The sequence below is a fragment of the Lissotriton helveticus genome, chromosome 10 (genome assembly GCF_964261635.1).
Source record: "Lissotriton helveticus chromosome 10, aLisHel1.1, whole genome shotgun sequence".
NCBI classification, from domain to species: Eukaryota; Metazoa; Chordata; class Amphibia; order Caudata; family Salamandridae; genus Lissotriton; species Lissotriton helveticus.
In genome coordinates, this window is record NC_136071.1 from 55,022,625 (window position 1) to 55,047,555 (window position 24,931).

At 41.7% G+C, this 24,931-nt stretch overlaps 1 protein-coding gene across 1 annotated transcript; it reads left to right on the forward strand.

Moving 5' to 3' along the window:
• The first annotated feature begins 674 nt into the window (after positions 1 to 674).
• On the forward strand, positions 675 to 1,613 carry LOC144783854 (olfactory receptor 1C1-like). The gene has a single exon (XM_078662603.1). It carries the CDS (start codon positions 675 to 677, stop codon positions 1,611 to 1,613), a length of 939 nt encoding a protein of 312 aa, XP_078518729.1.
• The last annotated feature ends 23,318 nt before the right edge of the window (positions 1,614 to 24,931 follow it).

Below are 24,931 nucleotides of genomic sequence, written 5' to 3' on the forward strand. Positions count from 1 at the left end.
TAAATCCATGCATTATACCCCCTGGAATTGGAATGTTTGTGTGATCCTATGAGCAGAAAAATTGGTTCCAGCCATGAACTCACGATTCTATGAGGTTTATCTTGTATTTGACATACTGTGATGGATTTGCAGCATAGTAACAGTAAATTACCATGAAAATGTACTGTTCCCCTAGCACCGTTGAACTCATAATAAGGGCCTAAATAGTGATGACAATAATATGCCTTTCTGCTTATTTTTGTTACTAATGGACTAAGCACCCATTTATTTGCATTTGAAGGGAACCATATACCCCTCATAGATGTAGAGAGTGCAATTATTTTGAACACAGACTCCTTAGTCACACTAACCCTCCATACCCAACTAACTAATGACTGCTTTGCCAGATGTCTGACTAATTCAATATGAATTTGCAGTTTTAGAAATTACTTATGGTAATGGAATAAGACAATAATTTACAATCAAATACAATTGAATAACTTAAAATGTTGCTTTCCATTGGGCTTTGAATGTTGCAGTTGGAGGGAGGATGTGGTAATATAATTTAGGAGCATATCACTCAATGGCAATGTGGAGTCTGTTAACAAATATACATTCTTAGCTTTGACAGTATGCTTTAGTAATAAATTCTCATGTGATTTGTATTTGTTCTACAGGATAAATGAATAAAAGATATGAAGAATAGGAGCCACACTGCAGAGTTCACTCTCTTGGGCCTCTCTGACAATCTGGAGCATCAAAAAATACTTTTTGTATTCTTTCTGTTTACATACATAATAACATTGCTTGCAGATGTGACTATAATAACCCTGATAAATATAGATCACGAGTTGCATAGCTCCATGTATTTTTTCCTCAGCCACTTCTCATTTGTTGACATCTGTGTTTTGTCCATCATAGTCCCCAAGCTCCTGGCCAACCTTATATCTGAAAGAAAAAGTATATCCTTCTCATCCTGTATCACACAGTTGTATTTCTTTCTATGTATTGGAAATATGGAGTTTTTCCTCCTGGCATCAATGGCCTATGACCGGTATATGGCCATATGCCACCCTTTGCACTACACCTCAATGGTAAACAAGAGAGTCTGTGTGCAGCTTGTGGCTTATTCTTGGGTGATCACAGCTGCACATGCATTATTGCACACACTCATGACATCACAACTGTCCTTTTGTGAATCGAACCAGCTCCACCATTTCTTCTGTGATCTGCCTCCTCTACTCAAACTTTCTTGTTCCGATATTGCCACTAATGAATTAGTCATATTTACAGAGGGGGGGCTAATGCTGCTCTGCCCTTTTCTCTTCATCATAGCATCTTATGTTGGCATCATCTCTGCCATCCTGAAGATCAAGTCCATGGAAGGAAGAAGCAAGGCATTCTCCACGTGTTCATCACACTTCACGCTGGTGGCACTATTCTACGGCTCTGTCTTATTTATGTACTTCAGACCATCAACCAGCTTTACTCTGGAATATGATCAAGTTATCAGTGTGGTTTATACCATCCTCATTCCCATGGCCAACCCCTTTATCTACAGCCTTAGGAACAAGGACATAATAAGGGCCCTCCAAAAGATGATAGGGTGGAAGAACAGGTCCCACAGAATGTAAAATCTGTACATTTATCAACAGTATCTATTTATCTCAGAATCTCTAAACAATTAAATTGTGTTTAATGTGGTGTACTGATGTTGCTTTGCACCTTATGCAGCACATGCAAATATATCCCAGAACTAGGATAGGAGGAGTTGGGAGACAAATAAAGAATTTTTCTACTATCTAAATGCAACGTTTTGTTTGGACCTCTATTTGGTGCGCCCCCACAAACATCGAACAAACCATCTAATTGATCTGGAAAGCACAGCAACGCCAAACAGCAGCTAGCGTTGGGGCTGGCAGCACAAAAAATATATACACACAAAATAGGACTAACTTTGGAACTGGATTTTAGGTGCGGCATCATTGGGTCCGCTGCTGTTTTTTGTATTGATATCCCAGAACTAGCCCCTGTTCATACACACTAATCAATTCAAAGTAAACCCAAAGAGTATTGTTTGGTTTAGGACCCTGAGATTTGGCTTATATCTCTTCGCATTGGCTCTAGTGATTCCTATCAGCCAATGCTCCTTATTCAATACCTTGGCATTAGATCTGAACTGGGAGGTAGGAAGGAAGGGAAAGTGTTCTCTATACTAGAAAAAATTCTGTAACTTCCTCTCAATTAAATGTTGAATGACTCAAAATCAATTTCAGTTCCTTGATGCCACACCATTTTTAACATGCTATTTCATGAAAATCCTCCGTCTTATGGTGCTAGTCATGCTCTAAATTTTACATATTATGCTATGTCATGATTTGATATGTTATCATATGTACTTTGGTTTATGTCATGGTATGCTATACTATGTAATATCATCCTATTATTGTAAAGCCGAACATTCAGCTCTACAATGATATTGTTGCTGCTGAGATAACAAAAGAAATATACAGCAAAGGTGCTGTAGGGTACATGCAAAATAAAATCACCTATGTGCCCTTTTGGAATTCCAGACAGTTCCATATCTCCTTCAGCTGAAGGAATAATGGGGCATATTACCAACCAATAGAGATAATTTTTGTCTCTAACTTATTTAGAGACAAAAATTATCGCCGCAAATCGGCGATTTTTATCGCAGATAAACCTTGCTATTAGCAAGGTTTATCGCAAATGCGATAAAAAACGGCCGCAATGCATGAATATCGCTGAAAAGTCAGCGATATTCATGCATTATCGAGCAAATGCTCTTAGCCATGTTATCCACCTCCCATTGGATAACATGGCTAAGAACTGCTCCTGGGCAAGTGTTAGCTTTTGGAGATATTCGCGCTTAGCGCGAATATCTCCAAAAGTTGGTAATAGGAGATAGCGATGTTAGCGACTGTTTTCAGTCGCTAACATCTTGGCACGCCCACTTTGCATGTCATTAGTGATAAATATCACTGACATGCAAAGCGGGGCCCAAGATGGTCACTATCTCCTATTAGCTGTCGCTAACTGGTGTTAGCGACAGCTTGGTAATAGCGAGATAATTTTATCTCCGCTTTCTTGGCTTTTAAAGCCAAAAAAGAGGAGATAAAGCCCCTTGATAATATGCCCCAATGTTTTTATAATGGGATCAGTGACACAATATTGAAGTAAACAATACAGTTTGACACAAATATTGTTTACCATAATATTGTGTCCCTATACTTGTAATAGATAGTGCAAAAATATCAGAAAAAATATAGTTGACACTATCTTAATAAAATAGACAAAACTAAAGATTTTTTAAATAGAAACAGAGTTTAACGTATATTCATACACATCTATATATCTTTGTGTTTTATATAAATGCATTATCATATTCAGCATTATATATTATTGGTATGTATTTAATGTACAATATATGATACTTATATAATAAAATACTTATAATTTACTACTTTAAACTCTTTTTCTAGTTAAAAACTCTATAGTTTTGTTTATTTTTTTAAGGTAGTGTCAATAATATGTTTTTCCATAATTTTTGCACTAACCAATAAAAGTATAGGGACAAACTATTTTGGAAAACAATATTTAAAGATCCAAAATTGTGTGTTTCATTTTCCATGTTAATTAAAAAGCATTGAGGAAGGCAATACACCCAAAGCAGGTAATTCAGGGGGTATGACGGTAATTTCTTTAATTCAAGCAGACGCGTTTTTGGTGTATTGCCTTCCTCAATGCTTTTTAATTAAAATGCAAAATGCCACACACACCTTTGGTGTGGTATTTTGCAACAGGGGCTCAGTGGACCTATTTAAATCCCCATCTGGGCTCCACTGATTACAAAGGTCCACAGAGCCACAGTCTCAGGTGTAATACCAGACTGGCCACTCCGGTCCTCATTTTTGAAAAAAGGGGACAAATCATCCTATGCTTGCTACAGGCTAATATTGTTGATTGATTCAACAACAAAAAATCTGGGTGAAGTGTTGTTGGCCCAATTAAAGACCTGGGCAAAGGAAAATAATATCATATAAAATGTCAAATTCGGTGTTAAGCCAGGCATAGGCACAGTTGAGCAGGCTTTGAACTTGCATTTAATAACCAGCAAGTATGAGGTAGCCAAAAAGGGGGGTTTTATATATGGCTTTTATTGATGTATCCAGTGTCTTTGAGTTTGTCAATCGAGAGAAACTATGGGAGTGCTTTCCCTGTCCTGCCCTGCGGGTACAAAAATAAAATGTTTGTATATGGATGGACATTACTTGGACAAGGTTGGGGATTTCAATTACTTGGGGGTAACTTTTGGTTTGCCTTGTTCTTGGAAATCCCTTTTGCAATCGTAAGTCCAACAAATGAGCAGGAATATTGAAGGTATCTTTTGTTTTGCTAAAAAATGAAAACAAAAACCGGTAGCAGAGCTTATAACATTGTATAAATCCAAATGTATTTCACATGCCTTGTATGATGCAGGTGTGTGAGGTCTCTGTAAAGTTGAGGAGTTACAACATATTGAAAATGGTTTCACTAGCAGGCTGATGGTTGTTCCTCAAAATAATGCACATTTTACTTGTCTTGAAGAAGTAGGCCTGCAATATCTAGTGGATCTAATTGTTGTGGCACCCCTCTTTGTATGGATCAAATGCTGGTTTACACCAGAAGGTGGTCTGATTATTTAAATTTAGCTAGCATAAGAAGCCTCCTATAATTGGCCTGTGTTAAAAAGATGGTCTACATTCTAGGCCTAAAGGAAATGTTTTTAGATCCACAAAAACTTTGTAAACATGCAAAATTGAGATCAAACAACACTTTTACGAATGTATGTTGGCTGAGGTATTAGAAAGGGTACAAAACAGCTGTCCTTTGAAGATCATATTCAAGTTGTAACTGTTAGCCTCAATGAACCCTATTTAATATAGTTTGAGAACTCAACTGGTTGTCTTTTTCTTACTTATTATAGGTTAAGTATAATCCATTTTAAGGTGGCCTTTCCAGATCAATGCTCTTGGTCTTGTGATTTACCACCCTGCCGATGCAATAGAACCTGGTCTCAGAGCACTTGTCACTTTGTGATGTTTTGCACTTTATCTTCCTACCCAAAGTCACTTTATCTTGCACCAGTGTAATGTAAGGCAAACGTCATACAACTGTTTTATATACTGTTTATCATAAAACCTCTGCTACTGCATGCTATGCAATGTACAAATAGCAAATGTTATTGTTGCACAATTCCTTATAATCTTTTAGGGAAGGAGGAAAATTTGAGACAACCCTTCCGGAACAGATACCAATTTGAATGATAAACTGAGCTCATCATTTGACTCACTGAACTGCTTCACATGCACTTAGAACATGGTCAACTGCAGGTATGAATAGTTAACGTACTGAGGGAGCCATCAGGCCTAAATGTCTATTTAAAACATTATTAGCAATTAACTACCCACCCCAGGTTTCCTAACTTTCTTTAATATTTTGTGCACTGGAATGAACTCAGTGAAGGAGTAATAAAGCTAACAACCTTGGAAATGACTCACAAAACATTCCCTATGTGAAAGTGTGGCTTAGTCTACATCAAGGTGTGATGTGTGCCTGAATTTCTGCAAGTACGTCACTTCCACTCGCCTAAAATGAAAATTATTCTGACTCATGCTCCTTGTTCTGCTAAAGAGACAACACAATCTGTGTTTGTAGGAATGAGTTGAGATATTGGAGAAAGCTCTATATGTTGAAAATGTGATGAATGTTGAATAAGAAGTTGAATTTTGTGAGTAACTTTAAAGAAATAATTTAGATCAAGGAGTAATATTTTGGTATGGATGCTGACTATAGCTATTGCTTCTGTATATTTCCAAATTTCTGATAAGAGGTTATGAGACTGGCCCAAGTTGGAGTAGTTTGAGGAACAGTCTGTCTAATTGAGTCTGGCCCTATGGTGATGTCTGTGCCTTCGGAGGATTGCAAAAAACACAGTTGATGGACAGAATGTAGAACAATGTCATACATTCACCCCAGTACAAGGATCCGGGCCTAAATCCATTGTTTTTTTGCACTCCACACTACCCTGGGTTAGACAATGGCTATATGCAAATCAGCTCTGACCCTGTGCCTCATGGGAACAGTCCAGTCCGAACTACCGAGCCATGTCTTTCCCAGACCGGAATCAAGCATCCAAGGACCGGTTTCTAGCTATCAGCCTTCATCAGCCTGGATAGCTTGACTCCAGTGGTGTGGAGAGCCTGGGACTCACGTCTGAGCATACACAGCCCACTCGGGGTGAAAATTGCAAAAAACAGTTGATGGACCAAATGTAGAACAATGTCATACATTCACCCCAGTACAAGGATCTGGGCCTAAATCCATAGTTTTTTTGCACTCCACACCACCCTGGGTTAGACACTGGCTATATGCAAATCAGCTCTGACCCTGTGCCTCATGGGAACAGTCCAGTCCGAACTACCAAGCCATGTCTTTCCCAGACCGGAATCAAGCATCCAAGGACCGGTTTCTGGCTATCAGCCTTCATCAGCCTGGATAGCTTGACTCCAGTGGTGTGGAGAGCCTGGGACTCACGTCTGAGCATACCCAGTCCACTCGGGGTGAAAATTGCAAAAAACACAGTTGATGGACAGAATGTAGAAAAATGTCATACATTCACCCCAGTACAAGGAACTGGGCCTAAATCCATCGTTTTTTGGCACTCCACACCACAAAAAAACGATGGATTTACGCCCAGATCTTTGTACTGGGGTGAATGTAAGACATTGTTCTACATTCTGTCCATCAACTGTGTTTTTTGCAAATTTAACACTGAGTGGGCTGGGTATGCTCAGACGTGAGTCCCAGGCTCTCCACACCACTGGAGTCAAGCTTTCCAGGCTGAAGAAGGCTGATAGCCAGAAACCGGTCCTTGGATGCTTGATTCCGGTCTAGGAAAGACATGGCTTGGTAGTTCGGGCTGGACTGTTCCCATGAGGCACAGGGTCAAGGCTGATTTGCATATAGCCATTGTCTGACCTAGGGTGGTGTGGAGTGCAAAAAAACTGATGGATTTAGGCCCAGATCTTTGTACTGGGGTGAATGTAAGACATTGTTCTACATTCTGTCCATCAACTGTGTTTTTTGCAATTTTCACCCCGAGTGGGCTGGGTATGCTCAGACGTGAGTCCCAGGCTCTCCACACCACTGGAGTCAAGCTATCCAGGCTGAAGAAGGCTGATAGCCAGAAAACGGTCCTTGGATGCTTGATTCCGGTATAGGAAAGACATGGCTTGGTAGTTCGGGCTGGACTGTTCCCATGAGGCACAGGGTCAAGGCTGATTTGCATATAGCCATTGTCTGACCTAGGGTGGTGTGGAGTGCAAAAAAACGATGGATTTAGGCCCAGATCTTTGTACTGGGGTGAATGTAAGACATTGTTCTACATTCTGTCCATCAACTGTGTTTTTTGCAATTTTCACCCCGAGTGGGCTGAGTATGCTCAGACGTGAGTCCCAGGCTCTCCACACCACTGGAGTCAAGCTATCCAGGCTGAAGAAGGCTGATAGCCAGAAACCGGTCCTTGGATGCTTGATTCCGGTCTAGGAAAGACATGGCTTGGTAGTTCAGGCTGGACTGTTCCCATGAGGCACAGGGTCAAGGCTGATTTGCATATAGCCATTGTCTGACCTAGGGTGTTGTGGAGTGCAAAACAACGATGGATTTAGGCCCAGATCTTTGTACTGGGTTGAATGTAAGACATTGTTCTACATTCTGTCCATCAACTGTGTTTTTTGCAATTTTCACCCCGAGTGGGCTGGGTATGCTCAGACGTGAGTCTCAGGCTCTCCACACCACTGGAGTCAAGCTATCCAGGCTGAAGAAAGCTGATAGCCAGAAACCGGTCCTTGGATGCTTGATTCCGGTATAGGAAAGACATGGCTTGGTAGTTCGGGCTGGACTGTTCCCATGAGGCACAGGGTCAAGGCTGATTTGCATATAGCCATTGTCTGACCTAGGGTGGTGTGGAGTGCAAAAAAACGATGGATTTAGGCCCAGATCTTTGTACTGGGGTGAATGTAAGACATTGTTCTACATTCTGTCCATCAACTGTGTCTTTTGCAATTTTCACCCCGAGTGGGCTGGGTATGCTCAGGCGTGAGTCCCAGGCTCTCCACACCACTGGAGTCAAGCTATCCAGGCTGAAGAAGGCTGATAGCCAGAAACCGGTCCTTGGATGCTTGATTCCGGTCTAGGAAAGATATGGCTTGGTAGTTCGGGCTGGACTGTTCCCATGAGGCACAGGGTCAAAGCTGATTTGCATATAGCCATTGTCTGACCTAGGGTGGTGTGGAGTGCAAATAAACGATTTATTTAGGCCCAGATCTTTGTACTGGGGTGAATGTAAGACATTGTTCTACATTCTGTCCATCAACTGTGTTTTTTGCAATTTTCACCCCGAGTGGGCTGGGTATGCTCAGACGTGAGTCTCAGGCTCTCCACACCACTGGAGTCAAGCTATCCAGGCTGAAGAAAGCTGATAGCCAGAAACCGGTCCTTGGATGCTTGATTCCGGTATAGGAAAGACATGGCTTGGTAGTTCGGGCTGGACTGTTCCCATGAGGCACAGGGTCAAGGCTGATTTGCATATAGCCATTGTCTGACCTAGGGTGGTGTGGAGTGCAAAAAAATGATGGATTTAGGCCCAGATCTTTGTACTGGGGTGAATGTAAGACATTGTTCTACATTCTGTCCATCAACAGTGTTTTTTGCAATTTTCACCCCGAGTGGGCAGGGTATGCTCAGACGTGAGTCCCAGGCTCTCCACACCACTGGAGTCAAGCTATCCAGGCTGAAGAAGGCTGATAGCCAGAAACCGGTCCTTGGATGCTTGATTCCGGTCTAGGAAAGACATGGCTTGGTAGTTCGGGCTGGACTGTTCCCATGAGGCACAGGGTCAAGGCTGATTTGCATATAGCCATTGTCGGACCTAGGGTGGTGTGGAGTGCAAAAAAACAATGGATTTAGGCCCAGATCTTTGTACTGGGGTGAATGTAAGACATTGTTCTACATTCTGTCCATTAACTGTGTTTTTTGCAATTTTCACCCCGAGTGGGCTGGGTATGCTCAGACGTGAGTCCCAGGCTCTCCACACCACTGGAGTCAAGCTATCCAGGCTGAAGAAGGCTTATAGCCAGAAACCGGTCCTTGGATGCTTGATTCCGGTCTAGGAAAGTCATGTCTTGGTAGTTCGGGCTGGACTGTTCCCATAAGGCACAGGGTCAAGGCTGATTTGCATATAGCCATTGTCTGACCTAGGGTGGTGTGGAGTGCAAAAAAAACGATGGATTTAGGCCCAGATCTTTGTACTGGGGTGAATGTAAGACATTGTTCTACATTCTGTCCATCAACTGTGTTTTTTGCAATTTTCACCCCGAGTGGGCTGGGTATGCTCAGACGTGAGTCCCAGGCTCTCCACACCACTGGAGTCAAGCTATCCAGGCTGAAGAAGGCTGATAGCCAGAAACCGGTCCTTGGATGCTTGATTCCGGTATAGAAAAGACATGGCTTGGTAGTTTGGGCTGGACTGTTCCCATGAGGCACAGGGTCAAGGCTGATTTGCATATAGCCATTGTCTGACCTAGGGTGGTGTGGAGTGCAAAAAAACGATGGATTTAGGCCCAGATCTTTGTACTGGGGTGAATGTAAGACATTGTTCTACATTCTGTCCATCAACTGTGTTTTTTGCAATTTTCACCCCGAGTGGGCTGGGTATGCTCAGACGTGAGTCCCAGGCTCTCCACACCACTGGAGTCAAGCTATCCAGGCTGAAGAAGGCTGATAGCCAGAAACCGGTCCTTGGATGCTTGATTCCGGTCTAGGAAAGATATGGCTTGGTAGTTCGGGCTGGACTGTTCCCATGAGGCACAGGGTCAAAGCAGATTTGCATATAGCCATTGTCTGACCTAGGGTGGTGTGGAGTGCAAATAAACGATTTATTTAGGCCCAGATCTTTGTACTGGGGTGAATGTAAGACATTGTTCTACATTCTGTCCATCAACTGTGTTTTTTGCAAATTTAACACTGAGTGGGCTGGGTATGCTCAGACGTGAGTCCCAGGCTCTCCACACCACTGGAGTCAAGCTTTCCAGGCTGAAGAAGGCTGATAGCCAGAAACCGGTCCTTGGATGCTTGATTCCGGTCTAGGAAAGACATGGCTTGGTAGTTCGGGCTGGACTGTTCCCATGAGGCACAGGGTCAAGGCTGATTTGCATATAGCCATTGTCTGACCTAGGGTGGTGTGGAGTGCAAAAAAAACGATGGATTTAGGCCCAGATCTTTGTACTGGGGTGAATGTAAGACATTGTTCTACATTCTGTCCTTCAACCGTGTTTTTTGCAATTTTCACCCCGAGTGGGCTGGGTATGCTCAGACGTGAGTCCCAGGCTCTCCACACCACTGGAGTGAAGCTATCCAGGCTGAAGAAGGCTGATAGCCAGAAACCGGTCCTTGGATGCTTGATTCCGGTCTAGGAAAGACATGACTTGGTAGTTCGGGCTGGACTTTTCCCATGAGGCACAGGGTCAAGGCTGATTTGCATATAGCCATTGTCTGACCTAGGGTGGTGTGGAGTGCAAAAAACCGATGGATTTAGGCCCAGATTTTTGTACTGGGTTGAATGTAAGACATTGTTCTACATTCTGTCCATCAACTGTGTTTTTTGCAATTTTCACCCCGAGTGGGCTGGGTATGCTCAGACGTGAGTCTCAGGCTCTCCACACCACTGGAGTCAAGCTATCCAGGCTGAAGAAAGCTGATAGCCAGAAAACGGTCCTTGGATGCTTGATTCCGGTATAGGAAAGACATGGCTTGGTAGTTCGGGCTGGACTGTTCCCATGAGGCACAGGGTCAAGGCTGATTTGCATATAGCCATTGTCTGACCTAGGGTGGTGTGGAGTGCAAAAAAACGATGGATTTAGGCCCAGATCTTTGTACTGGGGTGAATGTAAGACATTGTTCTACATTCTGTCCATCAACTGTGTTTTTTGCAATTTTCACCCCGAGTGGGCTGAGTATGCTCAGACGTGAGTCCCAGGCTCTCCACACCACTGGAGTCAAGCTATCCAGGCTGAAGAAGGCTGATAGCCAGAAACCGGTCCTTGGATGCTTGATTCCGGTCTAGGAAAGACATGGCTTGGTAGTTCAGGCTGGACTGTTCCCATGAGGCACAGGGTCAAGGCTGATTTGCATATAGCCATTGTCTGACCTAGGGTGTTGTGGAGTGCAAAACAACGATGGATTTAGGCCCAGATCTTTGTACTGGGTTGAATGTAAGACATTGTTCTACATTCTGTCCATCAACTGTGTTTTTTGCAATTTTCACCCCGAGTGGGCTAGGTATGCTCAGACGTGAGTCTCAGGCTCTCCACACCACTGGAGTCAAGCTATCCAGGCTGAAGAAAGCTGATAGCCAGAAACCGGTCCTTGGATGCTTGATTCCGGTATAGGAAAGACATGGCTTGGTAGTTCGGGCTGGACTGTTCCCATGAGGCACAGGGTCAAGGCTGATTTGCATATAGCCATTGTCTGACCTAGGGTGGTGTGGAGTGCAAAAAAACGATGGATTTAGGCCCAGATCTTTGTACTGGGGTGAATGTAAGACATTGTTCTACATTCTGTCCATCAACTGTGTCTTTTGCAATTTTCACCCCGAGTGGGCTGGGTATGCTCAGGCGTGAGTCCCAGGCTCTCCACACCACTGGAGTCAAGCTATCCAGGCTGAAGAAGGCTGATAGCCAGAAACCGGTCCTTGGATGCTTGATTCCGGTCTAGGAAAGATATGGCTTGGTAGTTCGGGCTGGACTGTTCCCATGAGGCACAGGGTCAAAGCTGATTTGCATATAGCCATTGTCTGACCTAGGGTGGTGTGGAGTGCAAATAAACGATTTATTTAGGCCCAGATCTTTGTACTGGGGTGAATGTAAGACATTGTTCTACATTCTGTCCATCAATTGTGTTTTTTGCAATTTTCACCCCGAGTGGGCTGGGTATGCTCAGACGTGAGTCTCAGGCTCTCCACACCACTGGAGTCAAGCTATCCAGGCTGAAGAAAGCTGATAGCCAGAAACCGGTCCTTGGATGCTTGATTCCGGTCTAGGAAAGACATGGCTTGGTAGTTCGGGCTGGACTGTTCCCATGAGGCACAGGGTCAAGGCTGATTTGCATATAGCCATTGTCGGACCTAGGGTGGTGTGGAGTGCAAAAAAACAATGGATTTAGGCCCAGATCTTTGTACTGGGGTGAATGTAAGACATTGTTCTACATTCTGTCCATTAACTGTGTTTTTTTCAATTTTCACCCCGAGTGGGCTGGGTATGCTCAGACGTGAGTCCCAGGCTCTCCACACCACTGGAGTCAAGCTATCCAGGCTGAAGAAGGCTGATAGCCAGAAACCGGTCCTTGGATGCTTGATTCCGGTCTAGGAAAGTCATGTCTTGGTAGTTCGGGCTGGACTGTTCCCATGAGGCACAGGGTCAAGGCTGATTTGCATATAGCCATTGTCTGACCTAGGGTGTTGTGGAGTGCAAAACAACGATGGATTTAGGCCCAGATCTTTGTACTGGGTTGAATGTAAGACATTGTTCTACATTCTGTCCATCAACTGTGTTTTTTGCAATTTTCACCCCGAGTGGGCTAGGTATGCTCAGACGTGAGTCTCAGGCTCTCCACACCACTGGAGTCAAGCTATCCAGGCTGAAGAAAGCTGATAGCCAGAAACCGGTCCTTGGATGCTTGATTCCGGTATAGGAAAGACATGGCTTGGTAGTTCGGGCTGGACTGTTCCCATGAGGCACAGGGTCAAGGCTGATTTGCATATAGCCATTGTCTGACCTAGGGTGGTGTGGAGTGCAAAAAAACGATGGATTTAGGCCCAGATCTTTGTACTGGGGTGAATGTAAGACATTGTTCTACATTCTGTCCATCAACTGTGTCTTTTGCAATTTTCACCCCGAGTGGGCTGGGTATGCTCAGGCGTGAGTCCCAGGCTCTCCACACCACTGGAGTCAAGCTATCCAGGCTGAAGAAGGCTGATAGCCAGAAACCGGTCCTTGGATGCTTGATTCCGGTCTAGGAAAGATATGGCTTGGTAGTTCGGGCTGGACTGTTCCCATGAGGCACAGGGTCAAAGCTGATTTGCATATAGCCATTGTCTGACCTAGGGTGGTGTGGAGTGCAAATAAACGATTTATTTAGGCCCAGATCTTTGTACTGGGGTGAATGTAAGACATTGTTCTACATTCTGTCCATCAATTGTGTTTTTTGCAATTTTCACCCCGAGTGGGCTGGGTATGCTCAGACGTGAGTCTCAGGCTCTCCACACCACTGGAGTCAAGCTATCCAGGCTGAAGAAAGCTGATAGCCAGAAACCGGTCCTTGGATGCTTGATTCCGGTCTAGGAAAGACATGGCTTGGTAGTTCGGGCTGGACTGTTCCCATGAGGCACAGGGTCAAGGCTGATTTGCATATAGCCATTGTCTGACCTAGGGTGGTGTGGAGTGCAAAAAAAACGATGGATTGAGGCCCAGATCTTTGTACTGGGGTGAATGTAAGACATTGTTCTACATTCTGTCCATCAACTGTGTTTTTTGCAATTTTCACCCCGAGTGGGCTGGGTATGCTCAGACGTGAGTCCCAGGCTCTCCACACCACTGGAGTCAAGCTATCCAGGCTAAAGAAGGCTGATAGCCAGAAACCGGTCCTTGGATGCTTGATTCCGGTATAGAAAAGACATGGCTTGGTAGTTTGGGCTGGACTGTTCCCATGAGGCACAGGGTCAAGGCTGATTTGCATATAGCCATTGTCTGACCTAGGGTGGTGTGGAGTGCAAAAAAACGATGGATTTAGGCCCAGATCTTTGTACTGGGGTGAATGTAAGACATTGTTCTACATTCTGTCCATCAACTGTGTTTTTTGCAATTTTCACCCCGAGTGGGCTGGGTATGCTCAGACGTGAGTCCCAGGCTCTCCACACCACTGGAGTCAAGCTATCCAGGCTGAAGAAGGCTGATAGCCAGAAACCGGTCCTTGGATGCTTGATTCCGGTCTAGGAAAGATATGGCTTGGTAGTTCGGGCTGGACTGTTCCCATGAGGCACAGGGTCAAAGCTGATTTGCATATAGCCATTGTCTGACCTAGGGTGGTGTGGAGTGCAAATAAACGATTTATTTAGGCCCAGATCTTTGTACTGGGGTGAATGTAAGACATTGTTCTACATTCTGTCCATCAACTGTGTTTTTTGCAATTTTCACCCCGAGTGGGCTGGGTATGCTCAGACGTGAGTCTCAGGCTCTCCACACCACTGGAGTCAAGATATCCAGGCTGAAGAAAGCTGATAGCCAGAAACCGGTCCTTGGATGCTTGATTCCGGTATAGGAAAGACATGGCTTGGTAGTTCGGGCTGGACTGTTCCCATGAGGCACAGGGTCAAGGCTGATTTGCATATAGCCATTGTCTGACCTAGGGTGGTGTGGAGTGCAAAAAAATGATGGATTTAGGCCCAGATCTTTGTACTGGGGTGAATGTAAGACATTGTTCTACATTCTGTCCATCAACAGTGTTTTTTGCAATTTTCACCCCGAGTGGGCAAGGTATGCTCAGACGTGAGTCCCAGGCTCTCCACACCACTGGAGTCAAGCTATCCAGGCTGAAGAAGGCTGATAGCCAGAAACCGGTCCTTGGATGCTTGATTCCGGTCTAGGAAAGACATGGCTTGGTAGTTCGGGCTGGACTGTTTCCATGAGGCACAGGGTCAAGGCTGATTTGCATATAGCCATTGTCGGACCTAGGGTGGTGTGGAGTGCAAAAAAACAATGGATTTAGGCCCAGATCTTTGTACTGGGGTGAATGTAAGACATTGTTCTACATTCTGTCCATTAACTGTGTTTTTTGCAATTTTCACCCCGAGTGGGCTGGGTATGCTCAGACGTGAGTCCCAGGCTCTCCACACCACTGGAGTCAAGCTATCCAGGCTGAAGAAGGCTGATAGCCAGAAACCGGTCCTTGGATGCTTGATTCCGGTCTAGGAAAGTCATGTCTTGGTAGTTCGGGCTGGACTGTTCCCATGAGGCACAGGGTCAAGGCTGATTTGCATATAGCCATTGTCTGACCTAGGGTGCTGTGGAGTGCAAAAAAAACGATGGATTGAGGCCCAGATCTTTGTACTGGGGTGAATGTAAGACATTGTTCTACATTCTGTCCATCAACTGTGTTTTTTGCAATTTTCACCCCGAGTGGGCTGGGTATGCTCAGACGTGAGTCCCAGGCTCTCCACACCACTGGAGTCAAGCTATCCAGGCTAAAGAAGGCTGATAGCCAGAAACCGGTCCTTGGATGCTTGATTCCGGTATAGAAAAGACATGTCTTGGTAGTTCGGGCTGGACTGTTCCCATGAGGCACAGGGTCAAAGCAGATTTGCATATAGCCATTGTCTGACCTAGGGTGGTGTGGAGTGCAAAAAAAACGATGGATTTAGGCCCAGATCTTTGTACTGGGGTGAATGTAAGACATTGTTCTACATTCTGTCCATCAACTGTGTTTTTTGCAATTTTCACCCCGAGTGGGCTGGGTATGCTCAGACGTGAGTCCCAGGCTCTCCACACCACTGGAGTCAAGCTATCCAGGCTGAAGAAGGCTGATAGCCAGAAACCGGTCCTTGGATGCTTGATTCCGGTATAGAAAAGACATGGCTTGGTAGTTTGGGCTGGACTGTTCCCATGAGGCACAGGGTCAAGGCTGATTTGCATATAGCCATCGTCTGACCTAGGGTGGTGTGGAGTGCAAAAAAACGATGGATTTAGGCCCAGATCTTTGTACTGGGGTGAATGTAAGACATTGTTCTACATTCTGTCCATCAACTGTGTTTTTTGCAATTTTCACCCCGAGTGGGCTGGGTATGCTCAGACGTGAGTCCCAGGCTCTCCACACCACTGGAGTCAAGCTATCCAGGCTGAAGAAGGCTGATAGCCAGAAACCGGTCCTTGGATGCTTGATTCCGGTCTAGGAAAGACATGGCTTGGTAGTTCGGGCTGGACTGTTCCCATGAGGCACAGGGTCAAGGCTGATTTGCATATAGCCATTGTCTGACCTAGGGTGGTGTGGAGTGCAAAAAAACGATGGATTCAGGCCCAGATCTTTGTACTGAGGTGAATGTAAGACATTGTTCTACATTCTGTCCATCAACTGTGTTTTTTGCAATGTGCCTTCGGAGGAGCCACTACCTATCAGCACGAAGCCTCCACAGATGACAAATACATCATTCCAGGAAGTGGAGGCAGCATTTTAAAGTGCAGCCTGCCATCTACACTGCTTTCTTCTCCACAAAGAAAAGTGGGTGTCTCTTTTCACAGGCAACCAATTTCTCATCAGTTGCCCGCCTTCTGGAGGCATACTTTCATTCGGTATTCAGGATCTTTTGGGAATTTAAGGGCTCTTGGTCAATTTATTTCTGCAAATTTTTTCCTTATGTAAGTATTTTAATATATTCTAATGTGTTTTTTGCCAATATCCATATTACCTCAACAGTTGCAGATAACTTCATAATTATTTACGCTTAATTATTCTTCATTTATTATTCTTCTGTAATTCGCTCATTATGAATGAAAATTCGTCTTTTTTTATACTGAAGAAGAAAATTGTAACTTCTTTTCAAAGGATTACATTTTTGTTGTGTAGGACTATGTTAACCAAGAAACTACTGTTATACAGAGGAATGAGCTCTTGTGGAATTCAAAATTATTAATACTTAAAAAAATTGTAAAGCTATCGGGCATCACCCATGGGTTTCACATCAGTTTCCACCACAAACTGAAAGTAGTTTGAAAGCACAGTAGTTAGGAAAAATGGGCTATATCTTAGAAAATAAAAACATTGTGGTAAATAAAATTGTTCTTACAAACAGCTTTATGTTAATCTTACCTTTTAGTTTACCATTGCGTAGCTTTTAAACTGACCTGCGGTGCCCGTATGTAAGAGCGAGCCCGCTTCACAAGGTCAGTGTTCTGTTTTTTGGGGGATAAAAGAACATGCTGACGTGACCGCGTAGCATGTGATGTAGCTGATGGAACTGTTAGGCTGCTATTTATGGGAATTGCAGACACTGAAGCCTGAGCAAAACTGTGACATTAACTGAAATTGCCTTGTCTGTAGAAACGGTTTTACTGTTTTTATTCTGGCACAGAGAGTGCTTTAATTTGTTAATTGAACCTGTTAGTTTGCTGTCATGTTGCTTTTAAACTGACCTACTGTGCCCATATGTGAGAGCGGGCCAGCTTTACAGGGTCAGCGTTATAGTTTTCGGGGGCACGTGGGGGTAAAAGAGCATGCTGACGCTGAGGCAAGCCCGTCTGCACCTGTCAGTGCCTGGAATCCGCCAGGACCCCTGTTTGTTTTTCCCCGCAGGTCGACACAAGAGACCAGCTACTTGCACTTAATGACGGTAAGAGTTGCAATCCCCCATTGTGGAACGTGAATAAGGACAATGTTCCATTTTACTATAATGGGTGTGAGTTCTCATTTTCGATTAAGGACATAGCAAACACACACTCAGTGGGCCTGGCACCTTGATCCACTAAAAGGGAAAACAACCTCTCAGATAGTGCTGCTGCAGCAATATGTACATTAGAACATCCACTCTATCTTGCACTGAGGAAAAATAACACCCTTGATCTTGGGGGAAAGCCACCAAGTTGTATGTTGCTGAACACTAGATCTCTGATCAAGCACAAATATGAGTTTGAGTGCTTGATGCTGACTTCTAACCCTGACTTGGTTTTCCTAACAGAAATCTGGAACAAGGAAACGTCAGAGCCCAACTAGGAATGAGGCCCGGCCAGTAATTTATGAACTGGCTAGAGTTGACAGGGAAAATAATAAGGGAGGCGGCATGCTTCAAGGCCACTTTTGACATCTGTCAGCTTAATGGAGCAGAAGCTATGATTTTTAATATTAAAATAGGCAACATCCTAGTATTCCCTGGTCTACTCCTCTACTGGCCACCGAGGTCTGGAGCCGCTTTCATGACGAGACCATGGCATAAAATCACCAAAGTGGACCTGGAGGAAGCCCTTGATAGACACTCCCCAAGTTTAGTCCCGATAACTGGATCAGATCAGTAATAGACCTACTGCCCCTTGAAAAAACAAGCAAACAGCAAAGAAATCAACCCTCAGCACCATAGTACAGTTCAGAACTCAAAATCATAAAATCCAATTGTAGGTGCCTAGAATTCATCTGGAGATCAGACTAGATCGAGCAGGGCAAACTGGATTACAAACTAGCCTTAGCAGACTACAAAGAAGAAATAATTAGCACCAAAAAGATTTATTACACCACTAAAATAGAGGTGGCAATAAGCTCAACGAGAGAACTTTTTAAAACCATTACCACTCTGCCTAAACTGCAGCGGGCTAATTCAATTCTCTCCAGATCAAGCCTTCTGCCTTAAGATGGTGAATTTCTTCCAGGCCAAAGTTCAAATGGTCGACAGCAAGCTTGCAGTAAACAACTTGGACACTGCTAATAGGAGGTTAACAGAGGTCAGTCAACATCCTTAATAATACCTCCTGTCAGCTATCAGGTTTCCCACTGCTAACTCAGGAGACAGTAAATTAACTGCTACAAGCCACTAAATCTGGCTCCCCGGTGGATTCCTGTCGTCCCGCCATACGTCATATGGCCACGAACAGGGTTAGCACATACCTGGAGCCACTCCTTAAAAACATTTGTACATCAGGCACATTTCCCACTTTGTGGAAGAAAGCCTGTATCAGGCCCATTTTGAAGAAACCCTCATTAGACCCAACTAAAGTGAAAAACTACTTCCCGATATCCTGCCTACTGCTGGCAGCTAAAATCCACCAATCAGGATTTAACAGGTTACCTAGAATCCAACGCCTCCTAGTTTCTGCCCAACATGGTTTCAGATCACATCACTCCAGAGAATCAGCTGTAGTCATGGCCACTGAGGTTATTTGCAAGCAGTTGGACAGTGGGGGGGAGCCATCCTCATCCTATTGACATTTCAGCAGCATTTGATACTGTGAATCCCTCGAGTATTAACACAGAGACTGACGGACATAGGAATGAAAGGGAGGGCTCTAACCCTACTCACCTAGTTTCTTACTTCTAGGGAACAGAGGTTGTGCTGGGGTAACCTGACATCTGAGGCGTTCTCCCTCCCGTGTGGAGTCCTGCAAGGATCATTTCCATCACCAACCATGTTTAAAATATACGTCACTCCACTGGCTAAACTGTTCAAAGCAGACAGGTTCTCGCTGATCTCGTATACTGACGACATCTATATCTATATCCTCGAGTGTTGAAACAGTGGCAGGGAGGTTTCACAACTGTCTGAAGCACATTATTTGGTGGATGCATCTGAATTATCTGGAACTAAATACAGATAAAGCAGAGATGGTGGAGTTTGGAAAGGGACCATCTATTTGGTATCAATCATAGTGGCCAGCAGAGGCTAGGCAGTGTCCTGAATTGACAAGGAAGACTAGGAACCTAGGAGTCATGTTTGACGACCAGCTGAGCTTTTCAGCCCAGTGCAATCTCTTGACTTCCTTGTGCTTCTTCCTCCTAAAGATTCTGCGCAAAATTATTCAATTTATTCCCAGAGACCTTAGCAAAACTGTGGTGGTTGCACTGATTCTGTCAAGAATCAACTACTGCAATGCGCTTTTTCTTGCACCAGACAAACGCCAAGTACCAAAACTCCAGTCTCTGCAGAATGCTGCAGCAAGGGTGTTACTCAACATCCCAAAATAAAAATTCTATTTCTAACAGTATTACTCAATTCAATTCAATAATCTTTATTCGGATATAAAATATCCATAAAAGCACAGAGCAAAATACCAGAATTGTACATTTTAAAATATTACAGGTTAAAACGATACACACAATTTAAAACAATGGACACACAGAGACCTGTAAATTGTGCAAAGCGACGCAGCAAATTCTTCATAAACTTATGATAAGCTTAAGACTGATAACAGGGTTTTTCATAACATGTGGCAGCATAATTTGATAAAGTGCAAAAAGATTTAACAGCAGCGAAATATGGTCTGGGTACGATTCAGTGTAAACGACTAGCAGCATAATACTTTAAAATACAATCAAATTAGACTATAAGGTTTAAACTATAAAATAAGTAGCAACACCTTTCAGGGCACCAGCGAATATTCAGTTTCATGTTCCTTATCAAAATAAAAACAAAATTTGAAAGGTGCAATCGAATCTACTTAGAAAGTGGACATAGACGTGGATGAATGGATAGCCATTTTCAGAAAAGTGCTAACACAGAGAGGAAGTCTTCCCCATTAAGCTTAAAATATCCCTATTGGCTACTTTAAAGTCATTAATGGCCAGTACCTTAAAAAAAGGATCAACAATTGTTTGCTGTATTTTTGGTAAAAGTTACAAAAGAATAGAAAATGTAACATAGATTGATTGCCACAGTTACCGCAGGGACCGGGCGTTTGCTCAAGATTGATGTTGAAGCCTAAAGGGAAGCATAGTAGGTATTTTAAAAGGTATTCAATGGGAAAGAGCAGGCTTTTCTACCAGTGGTAATATTTTTTAGACGGTAACTAGCTGGCAGATGTGAAGGGGGACCATCAGTGTCCACTATGGACATATACCGTGCAACTGATGATTTTGAAAGTTCTTGTGCATGCTTCATGTCACCATAATGTTTATATAGGGCCACCTGGATAATATTTTTGTTAATACCCTCCGTGTTGCTTGGTTTTAAAAAGATATGGTCGAAATTTGCGTTATCAGGCTATCCCTAACGGCTGCCAGCCAGGGTATATCCCTACCCTTGTCGCTTTTGAGGCAGTAAGCTATAATTTCTCTTTTTAAAGCAGCTGCTGGATTTTGCCAACCCTTTAGCCAAAATATGGCTAGGCAAGACCTACTTAGGGGTGGGCGGAATTTGCGTAGTCGCTCTACACAAAGCTCTGCAAAATGGTAAAAAATCTCTGCGAGCACGCAACAGTTCTGCAAACATGCAGAATTGCTTGTTCCGCCCGGTTGTGATGCTTTTTTCCTGCTCGCGAACTCTGTTTGCATACTCGGGGGGGGGGATATATCTCGCAAACACGCATTTTGAAACCGCGAACAAGCAAAAAAATCTGTGAAGTCGCGGATCCCAGAATTTTTGTCAATTATGCGTTCTCTATGGAACGCGAAATTACCCAAATTCCGCAAATTCCACGAGAGGAACGGAATTTACCACCCAGGCCTAGACCTAATTTAGTCCTCTATATAAAACAAATTTAACTCCTTGTGGCAAAAAAAAATAAAGAAAAAATTGGTGCCCTCAAAATTCTCCGGCAAAACCTGTCTTCTTCTGCCAGAATACTGCGACAATTTGTAAGGCCCCAAACTTCTGCCCCATATGTTGCAGTAGGTATACACTGTGTTTTATATATTTTCAATAGAGATAGCACTACCTCAGTTCTTTGAGGTTGGAGGGGAAGCTCAGAATTGAGTTGATAGCCTTTAGAAATTTGCTCTGGCTCTGAGCCAAGTGAGCTGCCCAAGAACCATTATCTGAAAACACTAGCCCCAAATATGGGAAAGTACGAATGCCTAGCAAACATTCAGAACCTGGGGTAATTACATTAACAGAGTGTTTTTTGGGGCTGCAACTAATTAAAAATGATTTCATAAAATTTGTACAAAGATCTAAGCCGTCCATAAAATCAACAAAACCCCTAACTAAAGTGTGTATTGCGGTGTACAGTCTTAATATCGAGTCATTTATTTCGACTGGACATAATATCGACTAGAGAATATCGAGATGGCATTAATATCGAGGTAAGTAATATCGATTTTTTTTTATCGATTGTTATGTATGTAAAAAATATCGACATAAAAAATATCGAGTAAGTAATATCGTCAGTAAAAAATATCGATATGTTTATTAGTTTAAAAATATCGAAAGTTGTGTTATCGACTGTCACAATATCGACTGTCATGATATCGAATTTTAATATGTATATATATAATATGTAATAGTTCAATGTACATTGTTTTAATGTTTTATAATAGCATTTTGTGTTAAAATGTATTAATTTTATTTATTTATTTATATAGAATTAATGTTAAAAATAATTAATAAATTAAAAAAAAATTATATTACTATAATAATTTCTAGGAGCGGGTAGTGGGTTTTTAGGGGAATAGGGTGGGAAGTATTTTAAATATAATTAATTAATTATGTAAATATATTAATTGGTATTAATTAATTAATTATGTAAATATATTAATTGGTATTAATTAATTAAATATGTAAATATATTAATTGGTATTAATTAATTAAATATGTAAATATATTAATTGGTATTAATTAATTAAATATGTAAATATAATTATTGGTATTAATATGTAATTAATTGTTAAATTACTATTTAATTAAATATATAATATGTAATTGGTAAATATGTTATTTTAATAGCTTATTTGAGAATTATGCTTATTTAAATCATTTTTTTCATGTAGCCGGTTGTGGGATTATAGGGGATTAGGGTGGGAAGTAATTTAATAGTAAGTAATTAATTATGTTAATTAGTTAATTGTTATGAATAATTAAATATGTGTAAAATAAATTAAATATGTTAATTATATTTTATGTAATTGTAAATTTATTAACATTAATGCTATTATAGTAAATTATGTTACATCTCACATTTTAATGTTATGTAGTGGGTTGTGTGTTAATAGGCGTATAGGGTGGGAAGTTAATTAATTATAAGTAATGACATATGTTAATTAATTAATTGGTATTCATAATGAAATAATTGTTAAAGACTTAAAATATGTTAATTATATAGATATAAATAGATATAACTAATATTATAATAATTAAATATAAAATATATATATATGAAATTTAATTGTCTAATTATATTTAATTACATATATATAATATATTTATAATTAGATATATAAAGATATATATAACATATATATATATATAATTATAGATATTCTCATATATATATTATTTTGTATTTGGGGAAAGAGGTTGGTTTAGTCTTCTGGGTTACTTTTCTGTTTGGTTATTAAGGGGTATATGTTGTGTGCAGAGTCAGTTGTCAGTTTTTTGGTAAAGGTGTATTTGTAGGGGTCAGGGTCAGTTTTCATTTAGTGGGTAAAGGGGTATTTTTAGGGGTCAGGGTCAGTTTTCAGTTAGTGGGTAAAGGGGTGTTTGTAGGGTTCAGAGTCAGTTTTCAGTATTTGGGTAAAGGGTAATTTTTTTCTTTCAGAGTTAGTTTTCAGTTTGTGGATAAAGGTGTTTTTAGGGGTCAGGGTCAGTTTTCAGTTTTTGGGTAAAGGGGTATTTGTAGGGGTGAGGGTCAGTTTTCAGTTAGTGGGTAAAGGGGTATTTGTAAGGGTCAGGGTCAGTTTTCAGTTAGTGGGTAAAGGGGTATTTGTAGGGGTCAGGGTCAGTTTTCAGTTAGTGGGTAAAGGGGTATTTTTAGGGGTCAGGGTCAGTTTTCAGTTAGTGGGTAAAGGGGTATTTTTAGGGTTAAGGGTCAGTTTTCAGTATTTGGGTAAAGGGTATTTTTTTGGTTGCAGGGTCAGTTTTCAGTTTATGGGTAAAGGGGTATTTTTAGAGGTCAGGGTCAGTTTTCAGTTTTTGGGTAAAGGGGTATTTTTAGGGGTTAGGGTCAGTTTTCAGTTAGTGGGTAAAGGGGTATTAGTAGGGGTCAGTGTCAGTTTTCAGTTAGTGGGTAAAGGGGTATTTTTAGGGGTTAGGGTCAGTTTTCAGTTAGTGGGTAAAGGGTTATTTTTTGGGTTAAGGGTCAGTTTTCAGTATTTGGGTAAAGGGTCTTTCTTTGGTTGCAGGGTTAGTTTTCAGTTTGTGGGTAAAGGGGTATTTTTAGAGGTCAGGGTCAGTTTTCAGTTTTTGGGTAAAGGGGTATTTTTAGGGGTCAGGGTCAGTTTTTAGTTAGTGGGTAAAGGGGTATTTGTAGGGGTCAGGGTCAGTTTTCAGTTAGTGGGTAAAGGGGTATTTTTAGGGGTAAGGGTCAGTTTTCAGTTAGTGGGTAAAGGGCTATTTTTAGGGTTAAGGGTCAGTTTTCAGTATTTGGGTAAAGGGTATTTTTTTGGTTGCAGGGTTAGTTTTCAGTTTGTGGGAAAAGGGGTATTTTTAGAGGTCAGGGTCAGTTTTCAGTTTTTGGGTAAAGGGGTATTTTTAGGGGTCAGGGTCAGTTTTCAGTTAGTGGGTAAAGGGGTATTTTTAGGGGTCAGGGTCAGTTTTCAGTTAGTGGGTAAAGGGTTATTGTTAGGGGTCAGGGTCAGTTTTCAGTTAGTGGGTAAAGGGGTATTTTGTGGGTTCTGGGTCAGTTTTTAGTTTGTGGGTAAAGGGGTGTTTTTAGGGCTTTGGGTCAGTTTAGGGTTTTAGGTTAGAGGGATACAGGATAAAAATATGGTCAATTTAAATGTCTATTAAATTAGTTACTTTTTCATATATTTTATATAAAATATTTCTATTAATATACATTAAAACAATTATTGGTATTGTAGGACTTTAAATATTAATACAATTTTTAAATATATTTAAATGTATAAGGTATTTTTAAATTGATTATTTAATATGCAAATAATATTTATATACAATAATAAAGAAGGAAACATAGACAGGGTTAAATGCCATAAATGAAAAATTGTTTATTCACATATAAAAATTTATTTGTAAATAGAGAATCATTTTTTATTTTTAATCAAAAATTTTCATTCAATGTTTTTATTAACATAACAAAAATATGAAGTACATGTATATGTTTTTAACACATAAATTATATTAACATAATTTTTTTATCTTTTACATATATTAACATTTAAATAGTTTCTGAAACAAATTGGTAATATGTAC

What these genes read in the sequence shown, in the direction of transcription:
- LOC144783854 (XM_078662603.1), top strand. Translation starts at nt 675, where the DNA reads ATGAAGAATAGGAGCCACACTGCAGAGTTCACTCTCTTGGGCCTCTCT.